This window comes from Mixophyes fleayi, chromosome 2, assembly GCF_038048845.1.
Source record: "Mixophyes fleayi isolate aMixFle1 chromosome 2, aMixFle1.hap1, whole genome shotgun sequence".
NCBI lineage: Eukaryota > Metazoa > Chordata > Amphibia > Anura > Limnodynastidae > Mixophyes > Mixophyes fleayi.
This window is the reverse complement of record NC_134403.1, coordinates 13365068-13384018: the sequence shown is the minus strand read 5'-3', so window position 1 is coordinate 13384018 and position 18951 is coordinate 13365068. Positions and strand designations below refer to the sequence as shown.

Here is an 18951-nt window from a genome sequence, read left to right as displayed (position 1 = left end):
GATCCCTGCTCCGACAACAGTGCTTGATCCCTGCTCCAACAACTGTGCCTGAACCCTGCTCCGACAACTGTGTCTGATCCCTGCTCCAACAACTGTGCCTGATCCCTGATCCGACAACTGTGTCTGATCCCTGCTCTGACAACTGTGTCTGATCCATGCTCCGACAACTGTGCCTGATTATTGCTCCAAAATCTGTGCCTGAACCCTGCTCCGACAATTGCGCCTGATCCCTGCTCCAACAACAGTGCTTGAACCCTGCTCCAACAACTGTACCTGATCCCTGCTCCGACAACTGTGTCTGATCCCTGCTCCGACAACTGTGCCTGATCATTGCTCCAAAATCTGTGCCTGAACCCTGCTCCGACAATTGCGCCTGATCCCTGCTCCGACAACAGTGCTTGATCCCTGCTCCAACTGTGCCTGATCCCTTCTCCGACAACTTGTCTGATCCCTGCTCCGACAACTGTGCCTGATCTTTGCTCCAAAATCTGTGCTTGAACTCTGCTCCGACAATTGCGCCTGATCCCTGCTCCGACAACAGTGCTTGATCCCTGCTCCAACAACTGTGCCTGATCCCTGCTCCGACAACTGTGTCTGATCCCTGCTCCGACAACTGTGCCTGATCTTTGCTCCAAAATCTGTGCCTGAACCCTGCTCCGACAATTGCGCCTGATCCCTGCTCCGACAACAGTGCTTGATCCCTGCTCCGACAACTGTGCCTGACCCCTGCTCTGACAACTGTGCCTGACCCCTGCTCCACAACTGTGCCTGAGCCCTGCTCTGACAACTGTGTCTGATCCCTGCTCCGACAACTGTGCCTGAGCCCTGCTCTGACAACTGTGCCTGAGCCCTGCTCCAAAATCTGTGCCTGAACCCTGCTCCGACAATTGTGCCTGAACCCTGCTCCGACAATTGTGCCTGATCCCTGCTCCAACAACAGTGCTTGATCCATGCTCCAACAACTGTACCTGATCCCTGCTCCGACAACTGTGTCTGATCACTGCTCCGACAACTGTGCCTGATCATTGCTCCAAAATCTGTGCCTGAACCCTGCTCCGACAATTGCGCCTGATCCCTGCTCCAACAACAGTGCTTGATCCCTGCTCCAACAACTGTACCTGATCCCTGCTCCGACAACTGTGGCTGATCCCTGCTCCGACAACTGTGCCTGATCTTTGCTCCAAAATCTGTGCCTGAACCCAGCTCTGACAATTGCGCCTGATCCCTGCTCCGACAACAGTGCTTGATCCCTGCTCCAACAACTGTGCCTGATCCCTGCAACGACAACTGTGTCTGATCCCTGCTCCGACAACTGTGCCTGATCATTACTCCAAAATCTGTGCCTGAACCCTGCTCCGACAATTGCGCCTGATCCCTGCTCCGACAACAGTGCTTGATCCATTCTCCGACAACTGTGCCTGATCCCTGCTCCGACAACTGTGTCTGATCCCTGCTCCGACAACTGTGCCTGATCATTGCTCCAAAATCTGTGCCTGAACCCTGCTCCGACAATTGCGCCTGATCCCTGCTCCGACAACAGTGCTTGATCCCTGCTCCAACAACTGTGCCTGAACCCTGCTCCGACAACTGTGTCTGATCCCTGCTCGGACAACTGTGCCTGATCCCTGATCCGACAACTGTGTCTGATCCCTGCTCTGACAACTGTGTCTGATCCCTGCTCCGACAACTGTGCCTGATTATTGCTCCAAAATCTGTGCCTGAACCCTGCTCCGACAATTGCGCCTGATCCCTGCTCCAACAACAGTGCTTGAACCCTGCTCCAACAACTGTACCTGATCCCTGCTCCGACAACTGTGTCTGATCCCTGCTCCGACAACTGTGCCTGATCATTGCTCCAAAATCTGTGCCTGAACCCTGCTCCGACAATTGCGCCTGATCCCTGCTCCGACAACAGTGCTTGATCCCTGCTCCAACTGTGCCTGATCCCTTCTCCGACAACTGTGTCTGATCCCTGCTCCGACAACTGTGCCTGATCTTTGCTCCAAAATCTGTGCCTGAACTCTGCTCCGACAATTGCGCCTGATCCCTGCTCCAACAACAGTGCTTGATCCCTGCTCCAAAAACTGTGCTTGATCCCTGCTCCGACAACTGTGTCTGATCCCTGCTCTGACAACTGTGCCTGATCATTGCTCCAAAATCTGTGCCTGAACCCTGCTCTGACAATTGCGCCTGATCCCTGCTCCGACAACAGTGCTTGATCCCTGCTCCGACAACTGTGCCTGACCCCTGCTCTGACACCTGTGCCTGACCCCTGCTCCACAACTGTGCCTGAGCCCTGCTCTGACAACTGTGCCTGAGCCCTGCTCCAACATCTGTGCCTGATCCCTGCTCCAACAACTGTGCCTGATCCCTGCTCCGACAACTGTGCCTGATCTTTGCTCCAAAATCTGTGCCTGAACCCTGCTCCGACAATTGCGCCTGATCCCTGCTCCAACAACAGTGCTTGATCCCTACTCCAACAACTGTGCCTGATCCCTGATCCGACAACTGTGTCTGATCCCTGCAACGACAACTGTGTCTGATCCCTGCTCCGACAACTGTGCCTGATCATTGCTCCAAAATCTGTGCCTGAACCCTGCTCCGACAATTGCGCCTGATCCCTGCTCCGACAACAGTGCTTGATCCCTGCTCCAACTGTGCCTGATCCCTTCTCCGACAACTGTGTCTGATCCCTGCTCCGACAACTGTGCCTGATCTTTGCTCCAAAATCTGTGCCTGAACTCTGCTCCGACAATTGCGCCTGATCCCTGCTCCGACAACAGTGCTTGATCCCTGCTCCGACAACTGTGCCTGACCCCTGCTCTGACAACTGTGCCTGACCCCTGCTCCACAACTGTGCCTGAGTCCTGCTCTGACAACTGTGCCTGAGCCCTGCTCCAACAACTGTGCCTGAGCCCTGCTCCAACAAATGTTCCTGAGCCCTGCTCCGACAACTGTGCCTGAGCCCTGCTCTAACAACTGTAATGTGCTGCATTAATGGTGAATGTCAAGGGACCAATATAAAGATTATGTAAACTAAAAAGATGTATTCTAATTATTTTTGTGTAGCATCTTAAAAATGTGATTTACAGTATAATAAATTGTGGAAGTAATGTGCAGCATGAGTCATTTTTATTGTGACTTGTTTGTAATACTTAACATAAGGCTCTTAGTAGAACATTTATATAAGTAAATATTCAGAGCACAGCAGTGGGCTTGGGAGGTTAGCGCAACGTCAATTGGCCCCTACCCAGTTCTTGCCATGGGGCCCAGCCTTGCTGTTGCTCCTCTGGCTCGATGGATTGGATAACATTGTATCTACAGAGCAAATCTGTGTCATATCTAATTGTAATTAAGTTAAACAACAGCATAAACAGACTGATATTGTTGGCGCGGTGGGTGTCACAGTCCATATCCAGAGATACGCTCACTGCCCCAGGCCAGTATCGCTCAGCTGCCTCTTACATCATCACCAAGAGAACCTTAGTAATAAATAAGCCATTAAGGGCCCTTTATTTTATTTAATCAAAGTTTCCATTTAGATATTTGTTTAAAAAATGTTGTGGCCCTTTCTACAACGTTTGCCAATTATTGTTATTAATATGTGGGTTCTGGAATCTCGGAGTCGAGTTTCCCAACGGAACAGCTCGTTCTGCAGAGACACAGCGTTCCGGTCATACAATCTTTAGATTCCACGGTATAACATTCCACGGTATAACATTCCACGGTATAACATTCCACGGTATAACATTCAGCACTGTATTTGTAAACTCACATTAAAATGCAAAGTGTTGATTCCTCTCCTCACGTACCCAAATCACTTTACCTTAAATGCTACATAACTTAAACCTAACAATAAATAATGACACTGACACCAATGTTAAGTTTTGGAAGAAGGTCACAGTTATAATTTATAGTTCAGTTTATAATTATCAGCGAATCAAGTGAGGTGGCAGCGAGAGGAGGGCAGTCAGCTAAAAAGCATGTACCAATAAGGTGAAAGATCACATTCCCTCCCATCCAGGTTAAACATTATCTATTGGCTGGTACTATTATTAGAGATGTTCACTGACCCCCGTGTTTTGGTTTTGGTTTTGGATCTGGATTAACTTCGTGTTTGGATCCTTATTTTTCTCTAAAATCACATAATGTGGCTCTTTTTTTGTTCCTACATAATTAATAACCTCAATAACATTAATTTGCAGACATTTCCAGTTAATTTTTGTCAAGTGACAAGAACACTGCTACCCCTCCTGTTTCTGTATGACCAATGTCACTGGAGAATGGAGAGTGACAAGAACACTGCTACCCCTCCTGTTTCTGTATGACCAATGTCACTGATGAATGGAGAGTGACAAGAACACTGTTACTCCTGTACTTATGGAATAAAAAACCTGCGAGATCCATCAATGCAACGATGATGTTTTGCCTCGATTCAGATCCGAGGACGCGCGAAAGTAACGAGCCGGCTCGTGAGCGTACTCGGATCCCCTAAGTTCAGGTGGGCTCGGTTTTCGGAAAACCGAGCCCGAGCATCTATAACTATTATGAGGAAATAAGTGACTATACCCCCTCTGGACTCAACAATGTTATGCCCTTACTAGGCACCCCAGGGTCCTCCTTACTAGAGAAACCCAGAGTCTAATGGCGTTGAAGGGGACAGTGACCATTAGCCAAACCGAGTAAGTACTGTCTGCTAAACACAAGCCGACTGCGATGCTCTCCTATCAAAACTGTGCCTTGTCTGTATGGGAGGAAAACACATGTTATATCTTACATTACCACCTCTAACTGCTGGGTGTGGGGGGGTCCTGATCCAGGGAGAAGAGGAAGTTACACTCTGCCACAGCTGCTAATATGAACGTGCCGGACTCTCCCACTGGATCCCAATGAGATTTAACCCTGAAGTGGTAAGCACATGTTGGGCAGAAGGTGGGGCCAATAATGCTAATTGCTAATCCTCGCCCCCACATGCCCACCTCCCCAACCAATTTCCCGGACAGCAAGTGGCCAAAGTTGGCAAGTATGCTTTATAGTAACGGTTCTCTTGTAGCAATATTTCTGTCTTAAGTATTATGTTATGTGTGGATTAGTATAGTTTTATGTGTGTTTGGTGAAGGGGCACAGTATTGTATCTATAACTCGAATGTCAACACAACTTGTCTCGGTACTGATTGGGGACCTCTATGTCCAACCAAAGTCAAGAACACAACATAAAAATCATTCAATAGAACATAAAATATTGCTGTAATTTACCTTATAGTAGGAAAAGGCTAAATAATCCAAAGCATCTTCCAGCGACCCCCGGTCTTCAGTGAACCAGCTGCCATAAGACCCCCGGAACTTGCTGACGGATTCCTCCAACCAGGGTATAGAATGATAATAATCTTCCATGTCGTAAGCCACCTGCAGGATTTTAAGCCAAGGAATGTGGTCAACAAGCATTTCTATTAATAACATTCTACGTTCTCCTGTCAGGGTCCGCTATGAAGATACGTTTAATAAATTATAATAGAGCCCAGACAGACGGGTCTGTATCTTTTCTCTGGGGCCGGAGACACACACGGAGCAGAAAATCTGTAACCAAATCCAGTAAAGAAAACCACTGATTACTTCTCATTATGTTACTATTGAGATGGACTCACACAACAGACAATGGACTGATTCAGGGGTGGAGAAATTGTGGAGTGACCATTAACACCTGGGGCCTGAGTCATTAATGCCGGCAGACTGAGCGCATCGTGTGTTTGGTATAAACCCCACATAACTCGGCTCTGCGTACTCCGAAGCCAACAAGGGGCGGATCTAAGGATACGTGCGGTGATGACTATGGGTGTAGGGTCACTCTGCTGTAGTAGACCAGACACTGCAGGATGTATACAATACCTATGTGGAATGTAAAATCTCAAAATAATGCATATATAAAAAAAATCATATATTCAATTAATGTTACATGTCAATATTATAGTCATTTATGATTGTATATGGAAATTCAAAAAATATTTTTTTTTTTATTTTTTTTTTTATTAGAGTGTACTTAATGTCTGCTGTACATAACAGACATTTTTACAGTTGTCCTTGACTGCAGACACATATTATAGCATGCATGCGATACTGACATAAAGAGGACACAGGACTAGACTAGACTTCTAGTTGGTGCAAGAGATACGGCAGAAAACCAGCCTGTGTGTGCCGAGCCTGGCATGGACGCGGCGGCACGGGAACGCCCTCACTGTGCATTGCCTACGTAAATCCATCCCATTCCCTTCCCAAATTCGTAGACTGTAGACAGATGACTTGGACGTGGCTGCGTTCTGTTGCGTATCATCCGATTCTGGCCAGGCGTAGAGTGATTTTGCGGATGATATGCACAAAACTGGCAGATACGTTCCTTAATTACTCAGGCCCCTGAAGTCATCTTATTCAAGTATCATCTATTTTGACCTGCTCACTGGTGGACCTTTTGGCAAGGTTCTATCACTACTGGTGCAAACTGTCTGCCAGTGCCTATTAAATTGCCTGGTAGAAAAGTTGGGGACCGTTGTCGGAATCCTGGGAACAGTGCACATTAACAGGACAAAGTGATATATCGACCCAATGACCAGAGAAGATATAACTTCCTGAAGAAATGGTAACGGCCAAATCTCTAATATGCAGTAAACATACTAGTAGGTTAATTGGCTGCTATCAAAATTGACCCTAATCTGTGTGTGTGTGTGTGTCTGTGTGTGTGTTTTAGGGGAATTTAGACTGTAAACTCCAATGGGGCAGGGACTGATGTGAATGAGTTCTCTGTACAGCGCTGCGGAATCAGTGGCGCTATATAAATAAATGGCGATGATGATGCTGATGGTATAAATTTAATCACCTGTACGGCGCTGTACTGTAGGGACTTATAGCCCAAGTCAGGAGATTTCTCCGGATGATGTACTTAATCATCTACTAATCCCACTGTTAGGAATCTAATGTGTTAGGGAAATACATTATTTATTCAGGATCCACAGTGCCCCCTAGAGGGGAAACGTTCCTCCCCCTGAGTTGCCCCGTGCTACAAAGTGCAGTTATTCCCAACCAGCTACCTGAAGGTATCTGCCAAACTGGTTGAAAGTTATTAAATATGTTATCAGATGGAGAATTGCACCATTAATATAAAAATATGTAAAATGAATACAATAATAAATTAGTGTATATATATATTATATTATTAATTGTTACTGTTGTTCTTTATTAATAATATAAAATCAGTACTGCACATGTGCTACATATGTCAGTCTGCAGACTGTTGCTCTTTAATTATTAATATTAATGATGTCTATGGTCCACTTATGGTTTTGGTTAAGGTGATCTCACACCCAATATATTACTACAACACTAGTTGCATCAGACTTAGGGGCAAATGTATCAGGCCTTTGCAATAGGGAAAGTGGATGTGTAGGCCATAGCAACCAATCAGATTCCAGCTATCATTTTATAGAATGTACTAGAGAAATCTGATTGGTTGCTGTGGGCAACACCTCCACTTTTCCTTTTTAAAAGGTTTGATACATCTATCCCTTAGTTATTGCACTTTTCAGGCATCTAGGAACCATTGTAACACACATAAATTCTATATATCTATCTTGATGGAAGCTGCACATTCAGTTTTAAGACTTGATTTCTCTCTCAGTGCTCTGGTTTTATATTATACCCAGTAAACTAAATTTACCGATAACCCATTGCGCTTATAAAAATCTGCCGTAAAAATGTCTCATGTAGCAAACTATTTTTTTGGATCAGTTTGGAACCTTTCTGCTATTTTCCACATGGAAGAAAACATTCCTTAGTAAAGACACAGAGACATATGTTCTGAGGTTATATAAAGCTTGCATCAAATTAATTCCAGACATCGCTACTGACACACGTCCACATTTCCTTCTACTTCACTTAATATTTGTGATTTCTCAGAAAAGATCAAAGAAATTAACACTGGTCTATGGAAATACAATAGGTGGCCAAACAAATTAATGTGTATTCACAATCACATTACAGACAAAGCGATATAAGTGTCTTTATAGAACGCGGTGTTGTAACATGAGACCCTGGCTGCTCTATCCCATGTGTATCATTTCACATACTTGGAATTAATTTATCAAGGGAAATATTTCCTTGAAAGGTGCAGTTTTTATTTTTTTTTTAGAAAAAGAACAAAGACCTGGGGCACAGATATTTTACGTCTCATAAAACAAAATTCATTCTGAAGCTCCACATCCGATCAAAGCAAAAACAAGATATTCACAAACATATTACGTCTGTGTACAGAGCATAAACATAGCTTAGAGCTTAGGGGGTATATTTACTAAACTGCCGGTTTGAAAGAGTGGAGATGTTGCCTATAGCAACCAATCAGATTCTAGTTATCATTTTGCAGAATGTACTAAATTAATGATAACTAGAATCTGATTGGTTGCTCACTTTTTCAAACCCGCAGTTTAGTAAATATACCCCTCGCATAGGCAAACCGAGGGAGGGCTTCCTAGTGCCTGGAAACCTTCCCTCCAAGCCTGGGGCAGTGTACAATTGAGGTGGCTGGACCCTCCTCTTGCTTCACACAGCTCTGCTAAAAAGGGAGAGCTGCGTACACCTAACAGTAGTGCACGCAGCATTGCCCATGTATATTATGGGGATAGGAAGAGTTGGAGAGCAGCCAAACACTGTCTGATATTATAGCCACGCCCCCATGCATGCTGGTCACGCCCACTGGTGGTATGGTGTGGAAACCCTACTCTACAAATCCTGCGTTTGCCCCTGCCTCGTGCTTTTAGAACCAAAACATGATACATAGCTCCCAACATTCCGATTTGAAAATAGGGACAATTGTGGACATGCTCCCAATCTGCCAACTCACGCCTCATCCACCCAAACCACCTCCCAGTCCACACAAATCGTGCGTGTATCCGGTGAGGCTACATCTATTACAGGTAGGCCACACCCCTTTCAACCGCTGGAGATCAGGATGGACTCACAAAAATTGCAACTTTTGGTAGGTCAGAATGTAATAAAAAAAGTGTACCCGTTGACCTCACACCATGGGGGCCGCCATTTTGTGGGTTAAACTAAAATTCATGAGAATGCAGCCTATCAATTCCCTAGGAATGACATCATTGAAGCATGAGGCTTTTAGTGGTGTCACTACTCCCTAGTAATCTGATAGGATACCAATGTTGGAGCTACAGCCGTTGCAGAGGGTGTGGCTGCTATGGGCCTGAAGGATACCAGATCTCCCTCCATTGAGGTCCGTGTACCCTCCCCCACCCAGCGTATGTGATCCGGACTGTGCATGCTCAGAAAGCAGAGGTGCGGGGCCCAGGAAGCTACAGCGGCATTAATGGGTCCCTATCCAAATTTTGCTATTTTGCCTACCCCCTGTAGGATACATTCTATTTTGGTTCAGGTGATCTTTGTTCTCCTGTCTCAAGATGATGACCCAGACCAGCCACTTCATCTCCCGGTGGTCCAGTCTGTTTGTGGACAATCATGACTCCCTGAAGGCCAAGGGGCATGGTCAATCTAAATGGAATGTGGTCACAGTGGGGCATGGTTGGGTGGGTCAGGGTGAAGCATGGGCTGATGTCCTTTTTATTATTCTGCTATATTGGAGGATGCCACCATCACTTCACATTACTAAAATGTGTATTCCTGAAAATATAACATATTATAGCTCAGTGGTAGGCCGATGTAACTATATTTCTATGTGGGACTCTCATATTCTGGTCTGTGTAGTGAGATGTTCAATACCTTGCCAATATGGAAGCAGTCGTCTGCCGTCATGGTGGAGGCCTGGGCCGCTCTGTACAGGAGATTCAAGTGTGAGCTGGGTCCGGTCTGGAATATTCCTTTTGCCAAACCCTTCACATTCAAGGCGTAGACATCCTGTAATCTCATCAGAGCTCTAGCTGCTCCTTCCACATCCTCCAATATCGGAAGTTCTCTCTCCACCTTCTCATAACCATCCTTGAGGACTAAAGAGATGAGACACGTGAGCTTGAGAAATAACTGATACATACAAGAGAGATCATAAATGACGTCTAAGACACTATGATGCTTCATATCATTCCCAATTATGACTAACTCAATAATTAACCCAGTTGTGTTTCGATGGAAACAAATACCAGAATTCTGGTGGGTTCTGCTCCGTTTCATCATATAACCATCAGAATTTGCTAAAGTTGGACTGTCTATTAAATTAGTTTACATGGGGATCTAGTTATAGTCGTTAAGCCTAAGTGGACATAATTGTCTCTCCAAATAAAGCCTTAGAACAATGAAACACTTGCTTCTATAATGTACGTTATTATGTAAATTTAAGATGTCCATACATGGGCCAAGTTGCCGCTTGGCCCTCAGGATTATTGTTCCATTTGGCAACACACTTGGGTGGCCAAATTGGATGAGTTCTGGCAGAAGATGACAGTACACATAGGTTAATACGATCAACTTCTGACCACATTTTCCACCATGCCTGATAAGTGGTCCAAATGACTTTGTTGGAATCATTACTGGGAATTATGGTCATTTTCGTCCTGCACATGCTGCGATGCCCGGCCAATTGCAGTGTACAATATCCAGCTGTGTCTCGACAACTTGCAACTTTGCAGACCAGTTCAGGCAAACACTGAAATGAAAACTCAACCCCCTGGATACAGAGGTTAACAGTGTGAGATAAGTGGAATGTCTGAACGCTGCCTCAGGCCACTGTCAGTTTTTCTAACTCGATACAGGGTTATAACGAATCCTCACTCTTTGCTTGGGGCATTAGCTCGCTTGCCAAATCGTGTTCTGTCAGACAGATGTCAGAGCCTTTTACTACAGACAAACTAGGTGAAAAATGTCCTCACAAAAGCTACAGAAACCAAAATGTCTTTAGCGTTATTGGATAATTTAAGGTCACATCCCCCATGTCCTCTGCGGAGAGATTATAGATCAGAATTTATGGTTCTTGTGTAAATCAATGTCCATCCTAACTCCAAAGACAGCTGAGATACAGTCAGGGCTGATATAAAATCTTAGTGGGCCCTGGGTAAAGACCTAATGGGTGAGACCCAGGGCTAGATTTACTAAACTGAGGGTTTGAAAATGTGGAGATGTTGCCAATAGCAACCAATCAGATTCTAGCTATCATTTTTTAGTGCACTCTACAAAATGACCGCTAGAATCTGATTGGTTGCTACAGACAACATCTCCACTTTTTCAAACCCACATTTAGTAAATATACCCCTCAGACTCTTTTGCTAAAGTTACTTAATATAGAAAATAAAGACAAAATACTGAAAAACTTTTTTTGCTATGTTTCAATTGGAAAAAAATACATTGTATGAAGGTTTCTAATTTTGCATTATAAGGTGCATGATTAATGCTTGAGGGATGTGTGGATACTAGGGAGTCTAATGGTGGTTCCCTTGTCCTGCAGGGCAGAGAGTAAGTGCCCCATTTACTCCTTTATTGAGATGGCGATGGAAAATAATAGACAGTAAGATAAATAGCAGCACTCAGTACCAAGCAGCAGCTGCAAATGCAAATAAATGCATAAAAATGGGGATAAAAGCAAGATGCAAACTAAATATTACCATTCATCATCAACACCAGTTACCATTGTATAAGTCATACTTGCCTACTCTCCCGGAATTCCCGGGAGGCTCCCGAATTTTGGGGAGTCCTCGCGGACTCCTGGAAGAGTAGGCAAAGCTCCCGCATTTGCCAAAATTCATGGAAGTGAATAGAGGGGGCATGGCTTAATCGCGTCATTAAGCTCCACCCCCTCCGTGGGCACCCTAAGCAGTGCCCCCTTGTAATGTGGTACCTCTGCCCTACGAGACAGTGCCCCGCCCCCTTAGCAGACAGGAAGGGGGCAACATCCACTGTTCGAAAGGATTCTGGGAGTATGGCGCTGGGCAGTGACATCATAACCCAGAGACACCATCTCAGCCCATCCCTGACGTTGAGGAGAAGCAGATAACAGATTCACAGGTAGGAAGCCGTCCGCTGCTTCTCCTTTATGTCAGCGGCCGGCGCTCATTATAAACATTGGATGAGTTACATTATGTCACTTATACAGTGTTTTAGGGCCCCCCCAACATTCTCTAGGACTCTAGGTAAACCTAATTGTAACGCCAGCCGTGAATATGGGGTAAAGTTTTGGGCATATCATTGTAAGAAGGACCTAGAAGAACTCAAGGGGGGTAGAAACAGGCAACCTCATTACTAAAGAGAATGAGTAGTTAAAGGCGTTAAATTTTAAAGAAAGACTAAAAATCTAGGTGTGTTTACTTTAGAGGTTATCTAATTAATACATATAAATATATCCAAGGTTAAAAAAAGCATTCGTTGAATTAATTCTCGTACCATACAAAGGGCAAGGGGTTATCAATTATGAATGGCAGTGAGAATAGGAAAGGGTTCTTTACTGTAAGAGTGGAGTGCTTAAACTGTGGAATTCCTTACCACATGAGGTGGTGATGACAAGTTCACTAACAGAATTTAAAAGTTGATTGGATGCCTTCCGAGAATACCTGTAGTTGTAGCTGGTTCATTTATCTGGTTCATTTTGGAGGTCAGGAAGGATCCCCCCTTGTGGGTCTAAATTAACAACTGACACAATGGGGATTTTGCCCTTTGCTTTCCTTTGGATCAACTATGCTATGATTTATGAAAGGAATGTCCTGTGTCTTTTATTAAATTGTACCAACTATTTAACAACGTATAAAGCATATGTTGTACACACAATAAACCGTTTCTATTAATGTGTAGCCATAAACTACAATCAAATATCAGTGTGACATCTGTAGACAACGTGGCCGCCAGCTCTGCACATAACTAGTGATTGGCTGGTTCCGGTAAAGGAAATCGGAGTTATCACTTTAGCAGCAAAGTAAAATATATATTAATTTTTTTTTTCTAAAAACAGATGGTTTAAATCAGCTTTATCCCACATCTCCATAAAATGAAGATTTAAACTTCTAGGAATTGGGAGTGGATTCATGCAATTCGTTCCATAGACCAACTGTGCATGCTGTTGGGTCATATTGTGCTTGGTGAGTCGTTCTCTTGAGAATCAGAAGACGGAGCTGCAGACCTGGATAACTGTGGAGAGGTTTCAGGTTCGAGCCTCCAAATACTCCTGTCTCCTGGTTCCGAGTGTGGCTTTTACATTCTTTCCATCCCTTAGTTTACACTTAGTTTTAGGTGTGTAACCTCCTTTTCGTTCATGTGGAGTCAATGATAAGTTTAATGTTGGTGATTACGATTAATTAAGGTGTTGGGTTAAATCTGTAGTGTTTGTATATATTAGAGATATTAGGTAGGAATAGATTTATATTTATAAATATCCAAAGAGATGATTGCAATGTCATAGCTTCCTTTTGGAGTGGAGTTGTCTTTGCACAATATATTGGTTTAATTATGTTACAATTTGTGTTTATGATTCTATTTGTCTTTTTTATGTTGGGAGTATCTAAATAAAATAATAACCATCATAACAATGGTTTTCTTCTAACTGGTCAATGTACACGGTGCGGGTGAACTAGTCGGAATCATTAAAGATTATGTACACATAAGTTTGGTAATACTAATGCTTCTACTGTCATGGGATATTTATGATTCCTCACTGAGTTGTAGGTGTTTTGGCAGCGTGAATAGTCCCATCCAGATTTCATCTCCCTGAATTTATTTTCCTTAAATGTCTTCCTATTATCAACCATTATTTTTTGTGTGTATACTATAAAAAATATTATCAAGTCTACAGTGAACACTTATAATTTGATTTATAGTAGGCTATTTATTGGGTGGGAGTTGGGTGAGGCAGTTGTTAATGGATGGATTACTCCAAGTAGGCAATATTTAAACTATTACATAAATATATAAATGTCAATAGAAGCTCTTTTATATACGGTAAATGTTTTTTAGTGTTTAGGGTGACACCATTGGTCTACTCAAACCATGGCCTGATCTTCCAACCATTTATAGCACGATCATTCACCCCTTCTGTAAGGACATACCTGTTTTGCCCACTGGCAAAAATTGGGACTGTTTACAGGAATGTTTGTAAGGCAATGCAAAGTCTGTTTGTATCCGGTTGTTGTATCCTGGCTCTGCCAGTCTGCAAAATATGGAGGAAGTGTGTGGATCGCATTAGGTTAGACATTAGATTCTGTTTAGCCAGCTGTCTGGAATACTTCATGGATTAACATACAGGGGCAACATGCAGCTTCCACCCACGCTGCTCTGGGTTCTGAGTAGAGCAAAGCCAGCAGCCAGCAGGGAGCTTAACTAGCTGTGCGACCACCAACAATGCAACGTGAGCCGGCGTTATAGAGCTCCAAATTTAAATTATGCTCAGAAGGGGAATTAAATCTGATGTTTCCTTGCTCTCTGAGCAGGACGTGCAGAGTGGCATTTAGCAGAATGGAAGACAGCGAGACATGACCAGGTATTGTCAGAGAGAGGAGAGAAGGGATGGGCTTGATGGGGGATATGAATATTGCAGATTGCTGGGGGGCATGGTGATAGGAGGATTTATTGAGACATGATCATCATCATCATCATCAACTATTTATATAGCGCCACTAATTCCGCAGCGCTGTACAGAGAACACACTCACATCAGTCCCTGCCCCATTGGAGCTTGCAATCTAAATTCCCTAACATACACACACACACACACACACACACACACACACACACACACAGACTAGGGTCAATTTGATAGCAGCCAATTAACCTACCAGTATGTTTTTGGACTGTGGGAGGAAACCGGAGCACCAGGAGGAAACCCATGCCAACACCGGGAGAACATACATACTCCACACAGTTAAGGCCATGGTCGGGAATTGAACTCATGACCCCAGTGCTTTAAGAAAGAAGTGCTAACCACTGAGCCACCATGCTGCCCATATGTAAGATTGATGAGATGATATAAGAGATTGATGGAGGAGATTATGATATGGGGGATTTGTGGATGAGTTGACATAAGAGATTGGTGCAGGAGATGATGATATTGGGGGTAATGGGGAACATGATGATATGTGAGTCTGATGGAGAGATAATATAAGTCATGTGGTGTAGATGATGGTTTTGGGGAACTGATGGGGGGCATGATATGGGGCATTGATTGGGGACATGATGATATGGAGAATTTATGGGGGAGATGATTACTTTGATGGTTTGATTGGGGACATGATGATATGGGGAAATTACCGGGAAGATAACGCTATAGGAGTATTGTCAATGATATGGGGAGATTGATGATATTATAGGGGGTATAGATGGCATGAAAATAATAATGGAGCAATATATATGCCCCCTTGACGGAGCTCAACAGAACACAAGATATCCTGACATTAACTATCATCATGGATGCATTGAAGTACTTATTTATGATCCCCTCCCCAGGATCCATGCCATGGGCACCTAAGTAGTTTAATCTTTACTTAATATTTTAAAAAGTGGTGATCTGACCATAGCACTGCCCTCAGCATGCTGCGCCCCTGGGAGGCCAACCAGTCAGACCGGGCCTTTAGTCGGTGATGGGTATAACCATATATCCCAAAAGTACTGACTAAAAAGAGACTGTGGCCAACACTAAAGGAGAAGTTTATATGAGTCAGTATCGCTCATGTATGTCAGCCAGTTGCACAAACTGGGCCCAAAATCTGCTATATCACAATGGATATTTCAGCATGTGGGGTCCTGAAACAAATGAGGCATCAGATAACTCTTACTGAAATTTATAGGATTCTTATTGGTTATGGTTTAAAATACAATTGGAATATGACCTCTGTCTGCCTGTGTGTATGGTTATCATCCAACTGTACTAGGCAGCTGTAGGGATATCGGAAGTCTAGTGACAGGCTCAGCCTGTGTGTGGCCACCTTAAGATCAAAACACTATATGCAAATCTTGCAAATACAAGTGAGGTCACCCCAGCTTCTCCTTTACCTCTGATGTTCTCAGTGGCCTCCGGACTGTTCACCACATTCATCCACTCAGACTGCAGCCGCTTTAATAAGGTGTAGGCAACAATTGGGTCTGACACTGGGGTATCAGTTATGTGGTGAAAAGCTGTCACTTTGTTATAGAACCTGAAAGACATGAAGATATTGTGTTTGTGAAGATTTATCCAGGAACAGAGTTTTTACAGTCAGTGGTACTGTGCATGGGAAAAGTAAACGTGCTCATATATGTTACGATTTTGATGCCCAATTAGATCATTTTAGATCTTCAAGCCAAAGTGCGTATAGACCGAAACAGACCGCCGATCTTCAAAATCTACATAGATCAACGTCTAATCTGATGTTGGTCGTGATGGACCATAAATCAAGTTGGACAATTATTGCATAAATGGCCAGATGTAAATAAATCTGACTGTGTATATAAGTCACAGTCGGAGTAAATGTATGTGTGGCCTAACCTCACTCAGGCTCGGCAGTCTTGTTGAGCAGTTGGGTTGCCTTGTGTACGAGCACTGTTATGGTACATATCCACCTTTAAGTTTGGATGTTGGGGTTTACAATGAGTTATGAAGAAGATTAATGTGATAAATTTAATCAACAATACGTACAGTACTGCAATATTGATTTTCCTTTTAGTATTTGCTATGTTAAAGAGAACTATTGTTACACTTTACTTATATAGTACTAACATATTATTCAGCACTTTACAGAGAATGTTTATTCATTCATATCAGTCCTTGTGCCAGGGACATTTACTGCACAAATTCTTTATCACGCAAACAATAAGAATAAACTGTCTGTATGTTTCTTGGACCACGGGAGCAAAATTTCCATAGGAACCAGTAACGCAACTGATGAGCTTCATGCCCAAATATTCATGAGACCTTGCTTCCTAGGGAGCCATTCCTCTGGACAGGCCGGATTTCCTTCCCAATTGCCAGTGATATATTTCCCTCCTATCAGTACTATCAAAAGTACTGGAGCAAAAATTGTTACTGCCCAGCGGTAATCCTTCATAGGTGAAATTAACCTGCTAAACTCAAAGGAATCTGGTTTCAGAACTGAACATGATCAAATTACAGCCATGGCCAAAGTGACTAATGACTGACAGCACGAGCTGGAGAATGAGAAGTTTGTCGGTACCGTTTTTCGAGATCTTAGTAAGGACATTGACTCTGTTGTCCACGGTCTCCTCCTTTCCACATTAAAAGCTTTTGATTAAGATTCTACCTCCTTATTTAGGTTCCACAGCTATCTCTCTATTTCTCCAATAGGTCAAGCCTTGCAAGACTTCATACCAACTCCTTAGATAAAATGTTCCTTTGGTAAATTGGACATAGTTTAGTCCTGAGCCCTGTGCTTCATCACTGGTCTTACATTCTCTACTCATCACTGCTTTTTATATGTGGCTATAGGTTGGACCTCCCAACAGTACATACTATATAAAAATACAGCTCTCTGGATGTACAGAACTATCACTGGTAAACTCTCACAGTACATTGTTGTCTGTCTCCCAATATGTCTGGAGCCTTTGTCCTAAGAAACTTTTTACTGAACTTTTTACTGATTTCTGAAAGTGCCCAAAGTGCTAACGCGTTTTGGGAGAGCGACCATAGGATTCAACCTTCTGTCACTCTGGAATGTGCTACAGAACACACTGAAACTGAGGACTCCCATTAGTGTTACTGAGTTTAAACACTTGTACTTAAAATACATTTCAGAAGCCAGAAACGACTTCAATGATCCTAGAATATCCCACTCTTCCAAACCTCCCTGTATTTCCCATTCTCCTAACTTGTCCCTGAGACACCGACTTCTCTATTACCCTAAACCTCACCCTCTCTCACTTATGTGCTCCGTGTACATTCACAGCATCTCATTTCCTTCTTTCTAATATTATCCCAGAATCAGACCCCTCTCTTGCCAGCTCCCCTGACACGTCCCCTCCCCTGGTTTCCTTTTACTTTACATGGATTCTAAACTCTGCATGCTGTTGGACTTGGTGTGAGTTTTTTAAATGACTTGTTACCGTTGTTATACATAGCGTAATGATTGTCTTTTACCTAAAGATATCCCAGAAGGGAGGTCCAATGGGTAAGTGCGTAAGCTGTGATGACATAATTGGCGGCCCTGCCCGCTTCGCATCAGGTGGAATCCGGGAGGTTCGTCTACTTACCTGGCAGTCCCTGAAATTTGTGAGTCTCCTGGACATGCCGGGAGTATAGACAAGTATGGGCTAAGGTGATGTATAGATGATATATAGTATAGTTTATAATTCAAGTGCTCACAGGGTATAAAGCAGAGGTGCCTGCAAAATGGGTGTAATTTACGCTAAAGAAGCTGCATGCAAAAATTACGTATCTACCCCTATATGCTGAGCAACATATAGGCATAAATGCATGAACGCGAGTAATGGAAGATAATGCACTATTAAGTGCTCCATCATGCTTTTGGAAGGCTAGTCATGGTCATTTGCATATTCCTGCATTTATGTAAACACACCCTTTCCGTATTTGGGCTGTGTTTGCACGCCCCTTCTCTCCCCTGTGCCACCTCTCCAGGTGTAAGGAGGCTCACGTGTCAGATGAGAGCCAGCCTGCGTTCCTATATGTGCATCCATCAGGCCACATGACAGATGGCTGTCCTACAAATCTCCATCATCATCATCTCCATCATCAAGCTTCCCATGGCTGAATAATCATATAGGTAACACTGTGGTCCATAGTCGTCACTAAATTCTAGGGATAGTCCCAGGTTTTAAGGAGTTTTTGCAGCCTAGTCCCTGAAAAATGGTCTCCCTGGAAATGTCCTTATTTTCCCTAAGCAGGTGCACAATATAATTTCCCTCACTCTGTCTATACTGCCCCAGTCATTAGCTAATCTTATTATCTGAACTTTATAAGTTAGTGTTTGTTAAGGATGAGCATATAATAAACAATGTACTGCGCCTGCCCTGCATGAAGGTGTTG

The 18951-nt window shown here is 43.6% G+C and overlaps 1 protein-coding gene across 1 annotated transcript in view; it reads right to left on the bottom strand.

The window, feature by feature from the left end:
- The window catches only part of P4HA3 (prolyl 4-hydroxylase subunit alpha 3), a 55637-nt gene that overhangs the window by 21704 nt on the left and 14982 nt on the right, over positions 1 to 18951 (bottom strand). Inside the window, exons 2-4 of the mRNA XM_075198490.1 lie at positions 15969 to 16111; positions 9775 to 9998; positions 5257 to 5406 (exon numbers count right to left, since the gene is read on the bottom strand). Coding sequence (XP_075054591.1) covers positions 5257 to 5406; positions 9775 to 9998; positions 15969 to 16111 — 517 coding nt within the window. The remainder of the gene's footprint in view (positions 1 to 5256; positions 5407 to 9774; positions 9999 to 15968; positions 16112 to 18951) is intronic.